The following is a 19,708-nucleotide window of genomic DNA, read 5'->3' on the forward strand; positions in this document are numbered from 1 at the left end:
CGCCGTCTCCCGTCCTGCTGCCAGGGAGGGCCCGGCGGGAGGAGCTGGGAGTTGCTGGAGGCCGCTCGATGAGGAGCTGATGCAGCCCTGATCTTGCCTTGCAGATCTGGGCTCCCCAGCCCCGTTACTTGCAGTTGCTGACGTGTTTCCATTTCAACCAGCTGAAAAACGAAAATTTCACGGTCACCTGCTTTACTTCTTGAATCCTTTTCCCCCGCTTTTATTCTAGAAGTAGCAGTGCAAAACCATAATGCTTATATTTTTCTCTGAATTTGTTTTAATCTTTTAGACATGCTCCGTTTATCTACAGTACTCCGTCAGATAAGGCCTGTGTCCAGAGCACTCGCCCCCCACCTAACGCGAGCATATGCAAAAGATGTTAAGTTTGGAGCAGACGCTAGAGCCCTTATGCTTCAAGGAGTAGATCTTCTAGCAGATGCTGTAGCTGTCACCATGGGGCCAAAGGTAATGGAAGATTTTGCGTTTATTTCATGTTAAGGCTTTGACTTGGTTGAAAACACCATAGTAGAAAGCAGTTGTTAGTTTTCCCTCGGTTAGAGCTGCGTGATTACTATCTGCAGATCTGTAACAGAAAGATGTAGGGGTATGGACTGACTGCTGCAAGCAGCTGTATTCTCATTTTTGTCACATGAACCATGACGACAGTGCATGTGCTTTTCATAGTAACGAAGTAAAATGAATTGGATCACTGCAAAAAGTGCAGTATATTTATTTAAACAGACTGAAGGGTAGTGGGATGTGCCTAATAGGTTATCACGGCTCAGCTGATAGTCTGTAATAGAGCAGTAGATAAATTATCTAGATCGTAAGGTGGGTTAATTAGTATGTGATACATTTTATTTTTTAAAATTTTTTTTTATCACTTTACCATTTAGTATCAACAAGTTAAATTATCTAGATCGTAAGGTGGGTTAATTAGCATGTGATACATTTTATTTTTTAAAATACGATTTTTTTTATCACTTTACCATTTAGTATCAACAAGGTGAAAGAGACATTGAAAGTGTAATGTTAAGTTTTCAGTTGACCGGTAAATGTTATCAGCTTAAGTGAAATTCTGTAGCAGCGACGTTCATTTGTGCTGGTTATAGGACAGAATGTAGAGCCTGGTTCCCTGTAAGTTCTAGCTCTTTTGGAAAACTAGTTACTGTATTCTGCATAGTCATGCAACGTGCAGTACGGCTTGAAATAAGGTTCCTTTTTAAGGAAGAGACACTGATTTTCTTTTGGTTCATAGGAATGTCTGTTCCTAATAACAGAAGATGCACAGCAGTTCTTCTTAAGGCTGATTTGCCTCTCTAATTCTCTCATTCATGTATTTCTCACATGTTTTTGGTGCTCTATTAGCTTTATTCAAAGGCAAAAATGGCATAAACTGAGCAGGTGAAGGTTAAGGAATAGTGATGTCAGCAAGCTGTGGCTGTTTTCCCTGAAGGGACAAAGTTTAAGTGTAGCCAGTTAATTTAACTCTTGGGTTTTTTGGATCAGGCTACTTTGTGAATGCCTAAGCATAGTTCTAATGCACTGGTTAAAGGGCAGTTCCTGATGCAACTTAGTGCAACCTCATGGGTTTTTTTGTTCCAGTGTTCTCACTTTATCTGCTGTTCTCCATATATTTGTAGAGATTTGGGGTTTGTACTGTAATGCCTCATTCAGATTTCAGGATTTTTAAGAAGTATCGTTCTGGTGAGGCAACTTACCTTTGGCGCTGTTCTGCATCTAAAGAAACGTGGTTTGCAGTCTCACGTGATCTTCTGATATCGCTGCCCACACGTTGATTACTTTGTTGGAACTATTATGTGAGTGCTTGGATTCTTGATATGCAGGGCCATTCAGAATACATGTGCATTTAGCGGTGGTGTTCCTTTTTTCAGAAACGCAGATAAAAAGCGTTTGAGTGTAAATCTTTTTATGTGATAGGATATAAGTAGATTTCATTGTGCCGCCTTCCTTATAGCTACCACAGAACCATTTGGAATAAGACCACGTCAAAATAGAGAATGAATTAAGCAAAACAGGGAGAGACTACCTGAAGAACTTAGCAGTAGCAGGATCCTCCAGTGAGTTTTCTTATTCTACACTTCTAGATTTAGAAGTGTAGGTCAAATAAAATAGCACTAAGAAATCAGATAATGCGTTATTTTGGCATAACTGTTCTACGGCAAAGAGTTAGAATTACCTAAACTCTTTCACAAGTTCAGCATTGGTAGCTGAACATTTCTTTTGCAGCTTCTGGGACCAGTTGTACTTCAGAAGCAGCGTAGCCTTGCGCATGGCAGGAATCCCAAGTTAGCTAAATCATTGGGGCAGATGTGAGTGGGCTCTGTGCAAGCGAGGAAAGCACGGTGCACCACAGTGGTAGCATGCTGTATGGGAGCCCTGAGCTCGCTGCTTGGCACGTGAGCCCAGGCTCTGATTGGAGCTGAAGCCGCGCTGGCGTGCAGTCAGCTATGGCAGTGTCTGGCAGTAGCCAGCGTGGTCAGCTCTGAGCTGCACCTGACAGGGCACGGGAGGGGACTTGTGCAGGGCCAGCAGGGAGCGACTGGGGCGAGGTGGGGCAGTTGCTCTCCCTTCCCCTCTTCTGACAGCTCCAGCTGTTAGGGTAGCTAAAGAGTGTGGGAGCAGCAGTGGCCCAGGGGTGGCACCTTGTGTTTCTGCTGCCTCCAGCTCAAACTGGAACATGATTGATTGAGGCAGCTATTAAAGCTATCGAATTCATCTGGGAACAAGCAATCCTCTTGTGCAGGTGTCCTGTGTTCCCTCTGCACTCCATAGTTTCCCCTATTAACTGTGTCTGTGTATGTTGCACGGGGTAGTCTGGCTTTTCAGTTGGATGTACGTGTGGGCTAAGAGAAGAAAGGCTTGTTAACTGGCAACATTTGAGAAATTATTGCAACACATTAACACAGATTTGTTAAGTACTCTCAGTTCTCTTTGCTAATCACTAAAAAGGTTTGCAAGTCTCTGCTTTTTTTTTCCCCCCCGCCCCAGAACGTGCAACAGATTGAGTTTTGTGATACTGTTTTTCAATCACGTAGACTTTTTATTGTGATTTGATGGAAATTTTGCAAATTTAGTTCATTATGTTGCTATACTTTAATTTCAGGGGAAAACATCAGTGTTAGAGGGGATATCCTCAATTATTTTCCTCCATAAGGCCAGTCTTACTTTAGCTGCAGACTTTGGAGTCTGTGGTATTAAGCATTACAGCTGGGAAATGAAGCCTCATTCTGTGAAAGTATAAAACCTTTGAGCCATTGTTCCTGTTTTGCAAAACCTCGGTAATATGTATGCTTGAAAAAAGTCCCTGCTGAAAACTGTGTGCAGGGTGATGTTTCTGTTCAGCTGTGGCTGTTCAAGAGGATCTTCGTATTCAGTTGAACTCAGAGTAACGTGCTGTGGGTTTTGTGGCTTTGATTTAATATTTGTTCTTTGTCTCCCTAGGGAAGAACAGTTATTATTGAACAAAGCTGGGGAAGTCCGAAAGTAACAAAAGACGGTGTGACAGTAGCAAAAGCAATTGACTTAAAAGACAAATACAAAAATATTGGAGCCAGGTTAGTTCAAGACGTTGCCAACAACACAAATGAAGAAGCAGGAGATGGTACCACTACTGCAACAGTACTTGCACGTGCTATTGCCAAGGAAGGCTTTGAGAAGATCAGCAAAGGAGCTAATCCAGTAGAAATCAGGAGGGGTAATTTTTTTTTTTCCCTTGTTCTTAATGTTTAATCGCAGTCCTTTTACTCTTTGTATCCCAAATTTGACTGGCTTCCTGAATAAGTTCCCTTCTTTTTGAAGAGCTGCATAAAGCTTTATAAGAGGAACGATGCATAGAGAACCCACTTGTTGCTGTTGGGTTACTTTGAACAAGTCCTCATTTTTCTAATCATTTTACTATTTTATATGCAGTTAACTTGTTTGATTTGCCATAGGTAAACTCCATTTAAAGCCATTTCTGCATTCAATTAATTTCTGCTAAATATATAAACTTACTGATGCCATGTAAATAAATATGCTGTGAATTTCGATCGTGAGGGAAAGTATGTCGCACTGATTCAAAAAAAAACTAACACTAGGTGTACAAGTGACGATATGGAACTGGAACTGCCAGTCACTTGTTTTTGAACGTGCAAAGTTGATGCGGTTTTGCAGTGTTTGAATTTGGTTTGAAACTTAACCTGTTTGTGTTTTGTTTTGGTTTTATTCTGTGCTGTATACGTTGTTTTGTTCACTCAAAGTATTCTGTTCATCTTTAGGGGTGATGCTTGCAGTTGATGCTGTCACAGCTGAACTGAAGAAGCTGTCTAAACCTGTTACAACTCCAGAAGAAATTGCACAGGTAAAAAAAAAAAACAAAACAAAAGCCAACTTTATGTAGCTGCTATTCAGAAGAAGTTTTGTGAAGTCAGGTTTAATGGAGCTAGTTTGTGGGTATATGACACCTGAGTATTTTTTTAATCAAGATTCAGAGTATGTTTATTCGAGTGATCTTCATGGTAACTCTTTCATTTTCTTGAGTTATTTTAAATTCCCGGTATTCTACCTTCAGCTACAGTGCTAGAAGTTAGTTCAGAAGTTGGTAGGTTTTTTTCATCTTCAAGTTTGATTCCAGAATGTGGTCCTAAAACAAAGTTGTGTATGTGGGAATAACTGATGAGAGCGAAGATGTGTTTGTGGACGGGAGGTGACGGCAGGCTTCTGGGAGTGCTTCGGATCTGCTGTGGGAGGGTCTGGTTGAGGCGGGTGCCCAGCTGGGCCTCAGGCACCTGGTGTGCTGGCCTTCGGAGCGTGTTTCTTCCCATGGTCACAGGTTCAGAAGGCCTGTGCGCGCTGCAGGAGCCCCAGGCACGGGGTCTGGCCCTGCATTTGAGCTGCCCAAGAGCTGTTACCCTTCTAAGGGAGTCCTTGGATCCCGGTGTGGGTGTGCTATGGTCAGCTGCCCTGTCTGGTCAGGAGATGTGAGAATTGAAAATGGTTACTCTGATTTTTTTTTTTGTGGTGAGGAAACAAATCGCTTGTATTGTGAATTGAGATTGCATGGCTTACTGTTTCAGGTTGCCACAATATCAGCAAATGGAGATCAGGAAATTGGCAATATAATTTCTGATGCAATGAAAAAAGTTGGACGAAAGGGTGTAATCACTGTCAAGGTAAGAACCAGCCAACGTATGGACTAAGTAAAGAGTGACTGTCCCTTCTCCAGTTAGGGCTGGCTTGTGTGGCGTGTGATGTAGCTGCTGCTGCTGCTCACATATGGCATCTCAGCATAATTCCTCCCTCCCCAGCACCTTTAGGTCAGGGTTTGATTGCTGTTCCCTCTTCATCCTTTTACTTTCAAGGGGGAGCGCATAAAAGTGACATGTGGTGCAGAGCCTTTAATTCTGTTGTGCAGAGTTATGCTAAAAAATATACTTGTGCTCTTGGTAATAAATAAGGGATCTTTAATGCAGACTTTCTTGCATCTAAACAGGATGGAAAAACGCTAAACGATGAATTGGAAATCATTGAGGGTATGAAATTTGACAGAGGCTACATCTCTCCATATTTTATTAATACAACCAAAGGTGAGTTAACAGTAACACATGTCCGGTACCTCACAGTGGCTCTTTTAAGTTAGAAATAATGCTACCTGTTACAAAGGCTTCACAACCGGTTATACTACGTGCCATGGCAACAGGACAGCGGGGTCTTTCCCATCAGAAACTTCTAACTCTTGGTTAAAAAAATTGTAGTCTCTGGGGGTTTTTTTTCTTCTCTGTTAAGTATGGACAGTGTCTGTGTTAACATCAGGCTGGCCCTGAAATGCTCCAGAACAATGTAGAACTGAAAGTGGAGTCTTGGAGAAAACAATTTGTGTGTGTGTCTCCTTTTAATGCTGTTGAAAAGTGCCAATGGTCGCTCCAAAGCGGCTCCTTAAGTTTAAGAGAACGCTTGATATGTTCTTATAATCAGATTGTTCAGATAATGCACATTGTTTCTGCAGGGCAGAAATGTGAATTCCAGGATGCCTACGTTTTAATCAGTGAAAAGAAAATTTCTAGTGTACAGTCCATAGTTCCAGCTCTTGAAATTGCCAATTCCCACCGCAAACCTTTGGTCATTATTGCTGAAGATGTTGATGGAGAAGCCCTCAGCACTCTAGTCTTGAACAGGTGAGGCTTAAAATCTATACTTTTAGGCAAATACTGCTTTTTTTTTTTCTGCTTTGCATTTTCATCCTTTTAAAGGAATACGTACAAAAGCATGTATTTGAATTTGCTACAGTGTGGTACTGTTGTCTGTTCTGTTATCAGTACCAAAGAAAGAGCAACTTTCGTATGTAGCCATGCTCTGCATCAGTTTGGGCGGGATTTCAGATGTTTCCTTACTATGTTTTTGAGCAAAACCAGCTCAGTTCATGAAGGTTTTTTTGTTTGCTTGGTTGTTAGAACTGTACTGAAATAATTGCGTTTAGTAATTAGACTTGTTCTCTGAACACGTGTAATGTTGCCCTCTGAATTCTGTTTAGACTGAAGGTTGGTCTTCAGGTGGTTGCTGTAAAAGCACCGGGTTTTGGTGACAACAGGAAAAACCAGCTTAAGGATATGGCGATTGCTACCGGTGGTGCTGTAAGTAATGATGTTTTAACTGGCTTTTTGCTGTCAGAAATTCTAATGGTATTTAAGAAGGAAAAGAAAACGTATATTTTTAGGTCTGTGGCTTGTATTTGCTGTGTTGCAGGCTGTGTCCTGTTCTTTCAAAAACATAACTGTAAATCTAATGTTTGAAACTTCATGGTTTTTTGGGTTTTTTTTTTTTAATGTGGATATTGATCAGTGCTGCGTACTTCCAGCCCTGACCAACCACGGGTAACGCGTCCTTTTAACTGACTGAAGCTGCGCGCAGTTCCCTCGCGGCATTTAAGTTGTTAAGGGGAAGGAGGAATATCAAGGAAACTTTGTAGAAGTAGCGAAGCTTTCTGGCCACCTTACAGAACTGTCGCATGGTGGCCCAGACTTGAGTATGGCAAATATAATTCTTGTAAACGTTTGGAATAGACTGGGTGATTTTCTTCTGTACTCAACTTCTCAAACAGCCGATGTGCTGATTACTGTCCCTTTGTGCTGCTTGCTTTTTTTTTTGAACACACTTTAAAATCATAGCATGATACTGGGATCCAGAGGTGATTCTTGAAATAAAACTTAGTGTTTAACTGGAGCACAAAGTAACAAAACTTTATTCTGAAGTCAGTTTAGTGCCAATATTAATAACTTTTCAATATTCCAGGGAGGAGACTCTAGCACAGCTCTACTCTCCGGGCACTTTGCGTCCGTGAGGTACATTAGTCAGTCAGGAGTGAGAAGTTGGCAGCTCCCGATTCCGTGGGGGCCAGTTTGTGAGGGACCTGCGTGCCTGGACTCTGGCAGGAGAAGGGAAGAGTTTCCTTCAGCTTAGCTGCTCCAGTGTGCGTATTTGGCACTGTTAGCCTGCTGTATGTGTTCGTGTGTCTGTAAAAAAAAAAATCACGTACGGAGAAGCTGTGAGTTCCAACTTCTCATGTAATTTGTTTCAGGTGTTTGGAGAAGAAGGTCTGAGCCTAAACGTGGAAGATATTCAGCCTCATGACTTTGGTAAAGTTGGAGAGGTCATTGTGACAAAAGATGACACCATGCTTCTAAAGGGGAAGGGTGAAAAAGCTCAAATTGAAAAACGTATTCAAGAAATTATTGAGCAGCTAGAAGTTACCACAAGTGACTATGAAAAAGAGAAACTGAACGAGCGATTGGCCAAACTCTCTGATGGAGTAGCAGTATTGAAGGTGAGAAGTTGAGCTCCTTTAGGAAAGGGGTGGTATCAGTCCTTTATTGCTAATCTAAGCGACTGCTGTGTGGTTGTCTCATAATCACAGCCATTGATTTAGATAAGGGATTTGGCTTATTACAGGGCTACACACCTTGGTATTAAGAACTTGATGAACAATCAACTAAACCGGTGTGCTTAGGCTACTTGAGTGCTGGGGTACGAGGGAACGCTGCCAGTGTGGGAGAGGATGGGTTTGCTTTCTGGCGCTTCTCAGTTAACGACTGGAATTGGCTGTTGAGTTTTGCGGCAGCAGTTCCATAGCCAGCAGCGCTCTCCCACCCACGCTCCTCCTGCGGACCCTGACGTGTGGCTGGCTTGTCGTAGGTTGGTGGCACGAGTGACGTTGAAGTGAATGAGAAGAAGGACAGGGTTACTGATGCCCTGAACGCCACCCGTGCTGCTGTAGAGGAGGGCATCGTTCCAGGCGGTGGCTGTGCGTTGCTTCGCTGCATTCCAGCGTTGGATGCCTTAACTCCAGCCAATGAAGATCAGAAGATTGGTAAGTAAATTACTTGAATGCGTGCAGAAGTGTTAGGAATGGACTTTCTTCTGTCCTGAGGCTTCGTGGGATGAAACATGGATTGCTTTCAGTGAGCTTTTAATTCCCTGGCCTTTAGAAGCTCGCTCATATCCCCTGGGTATGGCAGCCTCTGCTTTACAGTGGGAGGGAGCTGTCACCGCCTCCCTAACTTGGATGTGAAAGAACCAGTAAGAAGCAGCAGCAGCACCCCTGTAGAGAGGGGAGAGCAGAGCTGGCTCTTGCAGCCCCTGCAGGCAGATGTAAAGTCCGAGAATGACGAAGAGATCGTGTGGCAGATCACATGGAAAAAGGGTTTGAGTCCTTCCTACCTTTCGCAGCAGTAAAACTAAAAAGCATGTGAATATCCTGCAATGATTTCACTTGTTGACAAACGTCAAGTAGCAGGGAACGTTTTTCCCCTGGAACCAACAGAGAGAGCTGATGTTCTTGCTCAGAGGCTTTTCTCTTTTTGAATGAGCTCCAGCATGCGCAGGCGTGCCCTGGCAGCAGCAGCAGCAGCGTACCTATTAAGTAACTCCAACCGCCCTTTTTCTTACAGGCATTGAAATCATAAAGAGAACAATGAAAATCCCAGCAATGACTATTGCAAAGAACGCAGGCGTTGAAGGATCGCTAATAGTTGAAAAAATCCTGCAGAGCCCCTCAGAAGTTGGCTATGATGCAATGCTTGGGGACTTTGTGAATATGGTAGAAAAAGGAATCATAGACCCCACGAAGGTAACAAAAACCAGTCCTAATTCTGAGCTTTCCTTCCTCCCAGCCCCCGTGATAGTCAGCAGGGACCAAGTTATTTCTTTCCTATTTTTAGGTCGTGAGGACTGCTCTGATGGACGCTGCGGGCGTTGCGTCTCTCTTATCAACAGCAGAAGCGGTGGTGACTGAAATTCCTAAAGAAGAAAAGGAGCCGGCCATGGGAGGGATGGGCGGGATGGGTGGAGGAATGGGAGGCGGGATGTTCTAATTCCCGGGACAGGGATGCGTCCCGAGCTGTGCTGTCTGGGACCGGCAGTTCTGACTTTAAATACCTGGGGTGTCAGCACGAGAGGGTGGATAGTGACTGAAGTGAGGCTGGTGTTTAAAAGAATCACTGTAACCATCAGTTACTGGATTTCATTTAACACACGTGTAATTGTTTACAGTCATTGTCCATGCCTACAGATAATTTATTTTGTATTTTTTGAATAAAGACATTTGTACATTCCTGATAACTGGGTGCAAGATCCATCCACCAAGGTCCTGATTTAAACTTAAATAAGGCACTCGATATTCTGTTTCAGAATCTATTGGTGCTTGCCAGTACTAGGAAGAACTTGGAAGCCACTGTGCGTGAGACTAGACAATTGTGTACAAAGTAGGCAAAGATACCGTTATGTGACCTTTACCTAATAAAACCAACTGCTCAAAAAGTTACAAAATGTATCACCTTATTCATCTGCACACAAAGCCAGAGTCCTGGAGAACCTTGGCAGCCTGCTGCTTCTAAGATTTACTAGAAATCTGACACTTGGGCTTGGAAAGTACAGGCCCTTTCCCTCCGGGAAGCGTTCCTTTGTCTAGAATGTTTCTCAGAAATACAAATGGCTTTGATTTTTGGTAAGAAATGCCTAAGCTGAACTGCTGCTACAGTTCTCTGAAACATTAAACGATGCTATGAAGATAAGGCATGTGCATTGACTTTGTTCTGCCTGGTCTGCGCTGCTGGTCTGAGGCGCTGGAGCAGGCCCAGCATGTCCTCTGAGGCGCTGGGGGAGGGAAGGTGCCCTGAGGGCGCAAAAGGGGGGAGGCCTTGCTAGGAAAGGCTGGGGGTGTGTTTAATGCTTCTCTTGTGTGGGTGTAGTGCGTGGCTACGTCCTTGCCTTGAGGCTTCCACCCTTGTCTTCCAGGATTTAGTTTGAATTATTCTGCATATGTTTTACCCTGAAAAATGACAGCGGCATTTGCCACCCACTGTGTTCTTTGACTGGATGCAGCTAACTGCTGATGCTTACTCGCTTCTGCTTTCCAAACTTGTGTACGTTTATCTCCAGTTGTTGCAAGAAACAAAACTGCTTTACAACTTCTCTGTGCTTTAAAGCAGCTCTGCCCTCTTAATCCAGCTGCCACCTTCCCCAGCTTCCCACCTTCAGTGACAACTGCCCTTCGCAGATGGTGCGTGAGGCTCTGCCGGCTCGGCATGGCCTGAAACTGCTGCAGGGCTGCCTTTGCCCTGGCACGTACCTTCCTGTGCTGCTCTGTCACTGTTCTGCAGTAACCACGTGGGTTATGGACACCGTGGAGAAAGGACCAGCTGCAACAGTCGGCCTGAAGCTCCACCTCATCTCAGTAAGTGAATTCGGTAAGGTAAGGCAGCGTGTTGGTAGGATTTAAAATCTGTTCAAACCTGCTACTTACATTCCTTCACAGACAGGAAAGAATATTAATGTAAGGACTAGAACTACTGAAAATTGACTTAATCAGGAGGGCTGGTACCATCATAATGGGCTGATAATTAAATAGTAGTATGGTACTGAAGAAAGCCCTGAGAACAAAGGTTTAGTGCTCTGTTGCGTGGTTTTTGATGACAACTGGCCTTGGGCGTGCTTGCCTGCACTAAGTGGAGGACACCTTGTTCCCTCCTTCAGGGAGGGCAGCACTGTGGTACAGAACCTTGTGCGTCCCTGCCCTCCCTCTCAGACGGGCAACACTTATTTACTTGGCTTAAAGCTGTGTTGGAACTGGGCACCGTTTGCTTGAGCTGAGCTGTGCCTCCCGCGACTGAAGCGCAGCGTGTGACAGTGGAAGAGTGGCAGGGGGGGGAGATCAGCCTGCCACGCCTCCCCATCATTCCCTGCTGGCTGGAGCCTGGAAGGCTAAGAACCACGGGCGACAGCTGAGCCCGCTGCGCTCAAACGACAGCACTCCTTACCCTACGCATGCCCCCTACGGTTCACTTCTGAAAAACTCGAGAGTTGTTTTTTCTGTTGCAGTTGCTGGTCAGAACTCCACAGCAGCTGGAGACTCCTGACTTGCCCTGGGCATTCATTTGGATTAAAAGTACCAGCTACTGGGTACGTGACAAACTGCTCCATATTCCCCGAAGCTAGAGTGTCCGTGTCCCTTCCCTCGGCCAGAGCTGGCCGGGTTGACGCTGTTAAGTTACATTCACACTACTACTAACTTCAACTTGAGTTAATATGTTACAATGCTGGGGGGGACGAAAACCACAAAACATAAGCTTGGATAAGGCAGAACTTACACTGTGACTACACAAACCCTTTGGCAAGTTAATAAATGGCAGCCTGAGACAACCTGCGTTACAGCAGCTGCCCATCGGTACCGGTAACACTTTAAGTTGTACTCGACTGCAGGCTGAACATCCTATATGCGTCTGGCTGAAGGGGTGTGTTTTGTACGGTGTGAAATTACACACGAAGCTCAGGTAGGAAATCGATGCCCCAAAGGAGGAGCACAGCACCTCTTGTACAAAAGAAGTGCACACACAAGTTTATAACGTTGTTAGAGTTTTCCCTTTTATGTGTGATGAACTTCATGAAGCATCAGCTCCCGAGGTATGCTTGTTTCTGGGCCATGAAGTTTGGATGCTCTTCTTTCAAAGGCAGCTACCATCTGCTTTACCACTTCATCAAAAAACAGCGTGGCCAGTTTTGAGTGTAGAAGTGAACGAAATTCAAAAGAAACCTGTTTAAGAAAACAGAGAAGAATTGTTTTTCCTCTGTCTACTGTTGTGGTAGAAGGCTGTTGCAAATAGACGACTTCACTAAAGAATTTCCAGTTAGTCTGCAAAAGTAGTCTGTGTGAGAAAGAGCCTTTAAAACAGAGCTATGGGTGAGTGCCCGTGAGGAAAAGTCCTATTTCTCGGTCAGAGGAGAGTCTCCCTGGGCTTTTCAATAAGAAGAATCATTCTGCTCAGTTCTCAGAAGTAATCATTTCCATTTATCTCAACTAACTGCATTTTCCTTAAGGGATGCATCACAAAACGGAAGTAAAATATTTGGGATAACGAAAATCTACTGACAAACCATAACTTGGTTGCTTTGCATGCAGAATTCACTGGGGGACAAAAGTTGTCTGAAGAAAATCCCGCGTGGCACGACAGCAGACTTGCAGGTAAGCTGGAGCAAACCCAAGAGGCATTTAAAAGCAACTGGGAGGAGTTACCTATTAAATACCAACATTTTAAACCAGTAGCTGTGGTTATGGGATGTTAAAGCAAGAGCAATTTACTGCCTAAAGCTACAAATTTGCTTGTGTGCCCCGTACCTCCTACCCGAACACCTCCTGCTCTCGAGCTTCGCTGTCCTGCCAGGGGATGGACATGCTGGTGAAGTCCTCTGCCGCGCACCCTCGGGCCTCCTACTGCAGCGATCGAACTTAACTTCTACCTTCTCTTCTAGCTGCTGAATCTTACTGTTAAACTGAAGCTACTGTAGCAGTTAACAGTTACGGCATGGGTGCAGGGGCATCCGCTTTCTCCTCCCTCAAAAGAAACGCTCAGTTACACTTTTGTGCTGTGCTGGCCTTTGGTCTAGTTAAATAACTTGCCCTGAAGGCTATGGAATCACATTGGTTTGGAATACACAGCTTCCCAAAATGATTACAGAAATCTCAGGAAAGGAAAGAGGTTGCTCTTCTGCAATTTTATCACTCCAGCTATAGCACATCTTTTGGATTGAGATTTAAGTATTTTTGTCGTTAATTGGCAGAAATTGGCAGATTTGCCAAAGGGAGCAAATACAGCTTCTCTCAAGTTGCTTATGCGTAATGCATATTAACTGCGAAGCAGTAGCACGGAAGTAATTAAACTCAGACTGTAAGCCTGGTGTAGCTTCATTTACATTTTCTTGACCTCAAGCACCAGTAAAATTAATGTGCCTTTTGAAAGTCTGAGAGCTGTCATCTAGAGCAGGTGGAGTTCTGCATCACATTCGGTAACTGTGTAAAACTTGAGGGATGGTACGCATTTGCAGATGGTAAAAATGGTGGTGTGCTTCAATCTACATAGCAAAGCATTTAAGAACTGAAACCAAACTAGAAAAGTTCCCTGCTGTATGTATATATGGACCCTGGCACCAGGCTGGCAAAACAGTGATGCAGTAGCTTGTAGGAACCAGCCTAACATAAAACTCAAATTACATTTTCTAAAGCAAATGAGCATTCTCAAAAATCAAAGTTTTCCCTCGTAAGTATTTGTAATTGCACAGTATGTTTCAAGAAGGTTGTTGTGAAACACTTATCGCCCCTATCTGCACGGGCCCAGAGGCAAGTAACCCAGCAGGTCAGTTAAGGACTTGCCTTTGTGGGGCAACCCCCTGCTTGGCTGCCTGCATTTGCCTCCACTACCTCGAAATGGGGTAAGCGGTACAAAGTATCCGTAGTGTTTCCCCAAGAAGGTGAGAACATCCATTTTAAGTCCAGTTTTGATGCCCTTTAACTGAAGTTCTTGACCCAAAATGTCAAAAGGTGGCTTTGGTGTGGGGCGGGGGAGGGGGGAGAGTTTTCCTCACAAACTCTGTATTTAGATTATAGGGTTTAAACATTTGCTCAATTCAAGTTTTCTCAGCTGATTTATGGCTTGGGTTAGAAGCTGGCTTACATACTGGGCAGTAGCAGGAACTGGCACTGGAGAAATTCAAATACCACGTGCAAATAACATGCAAACTTCATTGGCAAATCCCAAGAGAAATTTATTTTTTTGAGCACCTATAGATTCATTTTCACTGTTGAACTGCATGAAGTGCAATACAGCATAAGCTGGAACTTACTGACCCAAGGAGATTAATGTGCTAGTTTACAAATTCTCCAAAAGCTCTTTTTCCTGTTTACAGGAGATAATTTTTAAAACGGAGTATCCCAGTAGATGGCAGTAGGATCAACCCATTTCTGTGTACTTTTGTAGCCTCTTCTGAACCCCAGCTTAGTTACGTGCTCAATGCAACACCTACTCTTAACACTATAAAATGTAAGGGGAAAAAAAAGTGATGACAGACTAAATAGACAAAATGGAAAAGCAACAACTTGAGTGGAAAACAACTTGTCTAGGAGTCACAAGCTAAATCAGGTAGGGGATTTAAAGGGCAATAGTCTTGAGCTGCAGCAATAATCCCATCATAGAGCAGAAACAGCAAAAGTCTATTATACCTGTATTACAGAAGGAAGGAGTAAGATTTGAAATGCATGAAAGAGTAAAACTGGAAGCCAGGAAATTTAAATTGACCAAACTGCAGGCCAAAGAGGACAGATGGGAGAATGCCTGCTTTCTGGTACCAAGACCACTTATGTTGTAGAGTCATTAAAGGAATTAGCAAAGTATGTTTAGTATTTCTCCCTCTGTATTTGACTGTCTAAAAACATCAGCATGTTTAGAATTGTACAGTGAGAGATAGCAGTCCCTAGGCTGTTTTGTGACAGGCAGACACCTTGCAGAAGACTGATGACTCTAAAGAACACTGTAGTGGTTTCCGTGTGGTAAAGTTTGCAAAATTTTTTTTATAGTAGTGACTAACTTGTTTTCTGTGCACATATGTTTAAACAAAAAATCAGTACCAGCCAGTGTAAGAAAACCAACCAAACAAAAACAACACAACAAACAAACCCAAACCACAGTTGAAGATACTGTTTCTACGCCCGGTTCCCAGCATGTGTCAGTCTTAATTACAATACTTACTGAAAAATCCAATGTACATGTCCTTGGATAGCCAGGGATTCCTGGGCTGAAACGCCACACTGTTTCCAAGTGATTAAATAGTTTTCCATCTGTGCAGGATGCCTAAAAGGAAGTTGAAAAAGTCAAGCTACAATTAGACTTTACAGATGTGACAAATTGGTATTACTGAAGTTTGGATTTGCATTTTGTTCGACAGTGACAGTCACGGCATAGTTAAAACTATTCTTATAGTGCAGCCAGCACAAGATGCTATTTGCACAGTGTCATTTGCAAAGTAATTGAATCCCTTTTAAGGGAGAGGAAAAATTTCTGTATTGAGAGTGATAAAACAGATCTCTAGCACGATGCATAGAACACCAGGATAATGCTAATGCTATACACCGGGATTTTGAACAACACTGTTTTAAGCAAAGAATATGGATATTTACCTGGTGTGGGGTTTTTGGTTTTTTTTCATTACATGTATAGAATGTTTTACATACTGGTATATAGACTGGTAGTCTTGGGCTACAGGAATGCTTAGCATCAAAACAAACCTGACTGAAGACAAACTCCAAACATCATCTGTCACAAGATCTGTTGTCATCAACAGCTACCGTGAAGTCAGCAAGACCATACACTCAAGCTCATAATCAGCTTATAACTTGGCTTTTAGTTACCAGCAAGCCATGTTTAACTAACATTTCAGAAGTGCAAATGCTTGCATACAATCCTACTTTAAAACAATAAAGTATTTGCAATAGTTGGCTTTATAGTTTTCATGACACTAAGGTCCTCATTTTCACTCTTTTTGCTTTTAGCACACATAGCAAATCTTCTGTGGCTGTACTTAAAATAGAAAAAGATTGAAAGACACATACTGCAAAATACATAATCTCGGTTGTCTTGGAATTTCTAAAGAGAATTTCTGTAACTGTTTTTTAACTCCTTTTTTAAAATTTTTTTTTACAGGTCTTACTGTTACCAGAAGCAGCTCTGTGAGAAGCTCATTGATAAGGTAAACCATCTCAAAGTCTATAGTCGGCAGCACAGAAATACCTATATTTTTCTACCCAGGAATGAGATGCGGTGTCTTGCTACTTCTACAACAGAAAGGGGAGGAGTAGAGGGAAGGTTAGACACGAAGAGCTGGGCTTACTTTTCCTCCTGCTGCCAAAAGGGCAGGAAGAATGGGAAAATTGCCAGTGTGTCCGCCTTGCTCCCAACCTTATAAGTAGCAAATTCACTCCGTTCTTTCCTCTGCGGCAAGAGCTGCTGCTACCAGTCTGATTTTTCCATTGCTCAAGCACCGCTGCCGTAAGCAACAAAGCTGTGCTCATTTTTCCACCATCAGTAGCCCACTATGCTAGAGCAGCATGCCCAGAGTTATTTCTGAGGACAGTGAAGTAGTCCAAACACACAGTTGCTTCTCTAGAAATGTTCCTACAGTTACATGAACATAACATAAACTTCTAGGAAAAATAATCCCAGCAGAGAAAATGCTGATAAGTAGAGGAGGAGGAAATCTAAAGAAACTGTTCTCCTCATCACTTTCGTGATCTTTTCTGAGACAAGAAATCCTATTTCGAGTGAATTAGAGGTACAAAAACTTGGTAAGCCAATCTGACAGCTATGTGAAAGGAAAAAGGCAGTCTTGTCAGGGAAGAGTAGAATGGGAAAGCAGTCAGCATGTAAAACACAGATTTTCCATTGTAGCTGTTCAACTTTCTTAGTAAAGGGAGAAAGTTTTTTTTTTTCTTTCCAGAACCTGCATATTCCCTTTCCAATTCCAATTTCACCTGTATTTAAGAAGCCCAGTTTCTGTTTTGAACAGTGTCTCTTAGGAGGAAGCCTAGAAAAGAATAGTGAAATAGGATATCTAAACAGTTATCCTGAAGAGCAATCAACTGCTTTAATTCCACTAGTTATTCAAAAAAATAGTCAAGATCTGCCACGTGAAGGGAGAGGCAGTTTTGCTGTAAGGAGTCTATTCTGAGCTGTTCCAAACCAAAACAGATTTGAACATATAAAGCAAACTAGTTAGAAGATCCAGACGTCATTTAAAATTTCTCCTTTGACATTTTTCTTTTAATTGTTGCTCTTGAAAAGCTGAAAGGAGGAGAAATACAACTGCTTCTCTTCTGAACAAATTAATTCTAAAAAATTGACTTTAAACCCACTCTTCTGTCTTCTCATCAATACACTGAATAGCAAGCTCTACGCTTAAGTTTGAGACTTCTCATATTAGCTAGTTAAAACTATCAGAAGAAAAGTAATGACGGGTATCAATTTTGCTTAGGCATCAGAAGCTACAGTTGTCAAAGATAACTTTTAAGTCAGTATTAATTTTGCATTTAGAGAGGCTTGGACAAAATTATAATAAAACAAACAGAAATTGTAGACCTTCATTAGTGGCTGCTAGTTTCTCAAGCAAACAGAAATTAAAAGGCAGTTCCCCACCCGCCCCACTTGGCAGCTCGTGTTTTGAAAGCACATTCGAATTCTCTCCAGTTAACCTAAAAGTCTTTAAACAAAAGCAACCCAAGTTTTGAGCCACACAAAGCACTTCCAGCATCAATTTTGTTTTGAAGCAGCAGTGAGTTATTTGAATTTCAACATATAAAAGTCACAGAAAGTTACAGCTAAGAAAAAAAAAAGTTACCTTCACTAAGTGTGGTCTCACTAGGGTAACAACCGATGTATACCTCTCTACTACAGGAGGGAATCCTATTTCTAGCTGTGCTTTGCAGTATCCAGAGCGCTTCGATAAAATATCTGACTTTTTACACCAAGGAACAAATAGTTTGTAATTCTCCACAACAGCAACAACTTCATACATTTCCTGCATAGAATACCTGGAAACAGAAATAGGACCGTTAGTTACAGGGTATTTTAACTTCAAATTCAGTATTAAAAAGTTTCAAAGGTGGTGTATATGGCATAAGCAGTTTGGAAGGTGAACACACAGTCACCTGAAAACACTACTGCTGTTTTTTTGAAATTAAAAAGAGAAAAAAAAAAGTAATAAACTAGTAAAAGTCTTTGCATAAAAATGCAAAACACTACACAACATCCAGCAATAAAGTTAGTGGACAGTGAACTTCATGTCTGCTACTTTCTGCAATATCAGGTAAATATGCATACATTTCAAATGGAAAAATAGTTTTTCCAGCCACAGCTGTGTCTTCATTTAGGTAGATCTTAGACGTTCCACATAAAGAATCCACACCTCATGGCTACCAAGAAAAGGTGTATCAAAACTGAAGTACTTTATTTCATAAGGTTTAAATAAAGGAACACTACTTTCCTTATTTTAGCCCAAATAAAAAAAGCTTAATTAAAAAGTCCATGCAATGGAAAAACCTCACAGCACCACAGAATGGCTGAGGTCATTTGAAGTGACCTCTGGAGGTCATCTTGTCCAACCCCCCTGCTCAAGCAGGATATTGAAATCATATGAAAGGATATGACGGCAATGTCTTAGTTGATTCTACTGTAACGTGTCAAAGTATTACATAGCTCTGGGTTTTAATGTTTAGTTCTGACTCAAAGGAATCAAAGCACATGCTTAATTCCATCTGTGTTTAAAATGAAGCATATGTTCAACAGTACTCAACAGTGAGTACTATTGGACAAAGGCTCTTTCTCAGCGACTATGCAAAATCTGTTGCCATTCAAGAACTAACACATAAACGAATGTTAAGCATAGTAAAAAAAAAATCATGCTAATAATCAAATAGTTCATTCTATTGTGGGCCAGAGACTGGGGGCAGATCCCAGTCTCATTAAATAAACTGGAACTTTCCCCCTAGCTTTAAGGCAAACAGGATTTCAAAATCTTTTTCTGTGTGCCTAAGTTTCTTCATCCCACAACTATTTTCCCTCTTTCAAAGAAAGAAGAAAATCGTGAGAAGTACAACACAGTGTAAGTGCAAACATTAGCCTGTATTTGGGACAGAAGGGAACAAACTGAGAGTTTTCACACCTGTTGGTTTATTCCCATTTCACCACATGAAATTAACAGTGTTTTCTTCTCTTTCAAGGTTGTTTTTGTTTTGTCATGGAATAGAAAGGTTATTTCTACTGTTTCTTTCTATGAGGCAAAGGTTTTGGGTTCCTACATTCTTCATACTCAATTTCAGACTCGAAAAGCCTGATCTCCACAAATTTTGAAAGTCAAAACTCCTTCCTAAGTCTCCAGTTCGGCAGAGTCACAGGGGCACATGTGTCCAGGGATGCTCAGTCTTTGAACTTCTAGCGTTTCAGATTATTCACAGCAAACAAAAATCAATAAACACAGAAGCATGGAAAGAAACTTTATATACAAACCCTATAATTCTTCTTTCAGAATATTCTTTTCTTTTATTTACTAGTGGAGCAGCAATGTTGAAGAAAGTTCTTGCAAAGGTATGGCTCATTACAGGTACTTGCAAAGGAGAAATTCTGGTCATCAGAATACCGCAAGAAGCCAAGTGCCTGAAACAGTGAAAATGCTTTTAGATGTGTTTCTTATCAGCAAAATAAATAACAACACATTCAGGCCAGACAATCTGTTGTATAACACTCCAGACAATATCAGATTCAGATGGAAAAAACAAAGGCTTGTAACAGTATACAAACTGTTAAAAACACAAGGGGGACTTTCCCCCCCCCCCCCT

At 42.2% G+C, this 19,708-nt stretch overlaps 2 protein-coding genes across 3 annotated transcripts in view; one reads left to right on the forward strand and one right to left on the reverse strand.

The window, feature by feature from the left end:
- Positions 1-257: 257 nt before the first annotated feature.
- HSPD1 (heat shock protein family D (Hsp60) member 1) lies at positions 258-11,600 on the forward strand. The gene is made up of 11 exons (XM_009643580.2): positions 258-465; positions 3,466-3,718; positions 4,281-4,363; positions 5,079-5,174; positions 5,495-5,588; positions 6,008-6,176; positions 6,533-6,632; positions 7,577-7,822; positions 8,191-8,365; positions 8,946-9,124; positions 9,216-11,600. The coding sequence occupies exons 1-11, from the start codon at positions 292-294 to the stop codon at positions 9,366-9,368; spliced, it is 1,722 nt and encodes a 573-aa protein (XP_009641875.1). The 5' UTR covers positions 258-291; the 3' UTR covers positions 9,369-11,600.
- Positions 11,601-11,701: 101 nt separating this feature from the next.
- The window catches only part of COQ10B (coenzyme Q10B), an 11,461-nt gene continuing 3,454 nt past the window's right edge, over positions 11,702-19,708 (reverse strand). For both annotated transcript variants that reach the window (XM_009643581.2, XM_035899047.1), the window contains exons 2-5: positions 19,380-19,526; positions 17,713-17,905; positions 15,072-15,173; positions 11,702-12,085 (exon numbers count right to left, since the gene is read on the reverse strand). In XM_009643581.2, coding sequence (XP_009641876.1) covers positions 11,918-12,085; positions 15,072-15,173; positions 17,713-17,905; positions 19,380-19,501 — 585 coding nt within the window. In that variant the 5' untranslated portion in view covers positions 19,502-19,526 and the 3' untranslated portion in view covers positions 11,702-11,917. The remainder of the gene's footprint in view (positions 12,086-15,071; positions 15,174-17,712; positions 17,906-19,379; positions 19,527-19,708) is intronic.

The sequence above is a fragment of the Egretta garzetta genome, unplaced genomic scaffold, assembly GCF_000687185.1.
Source record: "Egretta garzetta isolate BGI_Z169 unplaced genomic scaffold, ASM68718v1 scaffold297, whole genome shotgun sequence".
NCBI classification, from domain to species: Eukaryota; Metazoa; Chordata; class Aves; order Pelecaniformes; family Ardeidae; genus Egretta; species Egretta garzetta.

Excerpts from the sequence above, each read along its gene's own strand:
- HSPD1 (XM_009643580.2), top strand. The coding sequence starts at position 292 with ATGCTCCGTTTATCTACAGTACTCCGTCAGATAAGGCCTGTGTCCAGA. Across the intron at positions 7,823-8,190 it reads ATGGAGTAGCAGTATTGAAG|GTTGGTGGCACGAGTGACGT; the intron begins GTGAGAAGTTGA and ends GGCTTGTCGTAG. Across the intron at positions 8,366-8,945 it reads CAATGAAGATCAGAAGATTG|GCATTGAAATCATAAAGAGA; the intron begins GTAAGTAAATTA and ends TTTTTCTTACAG.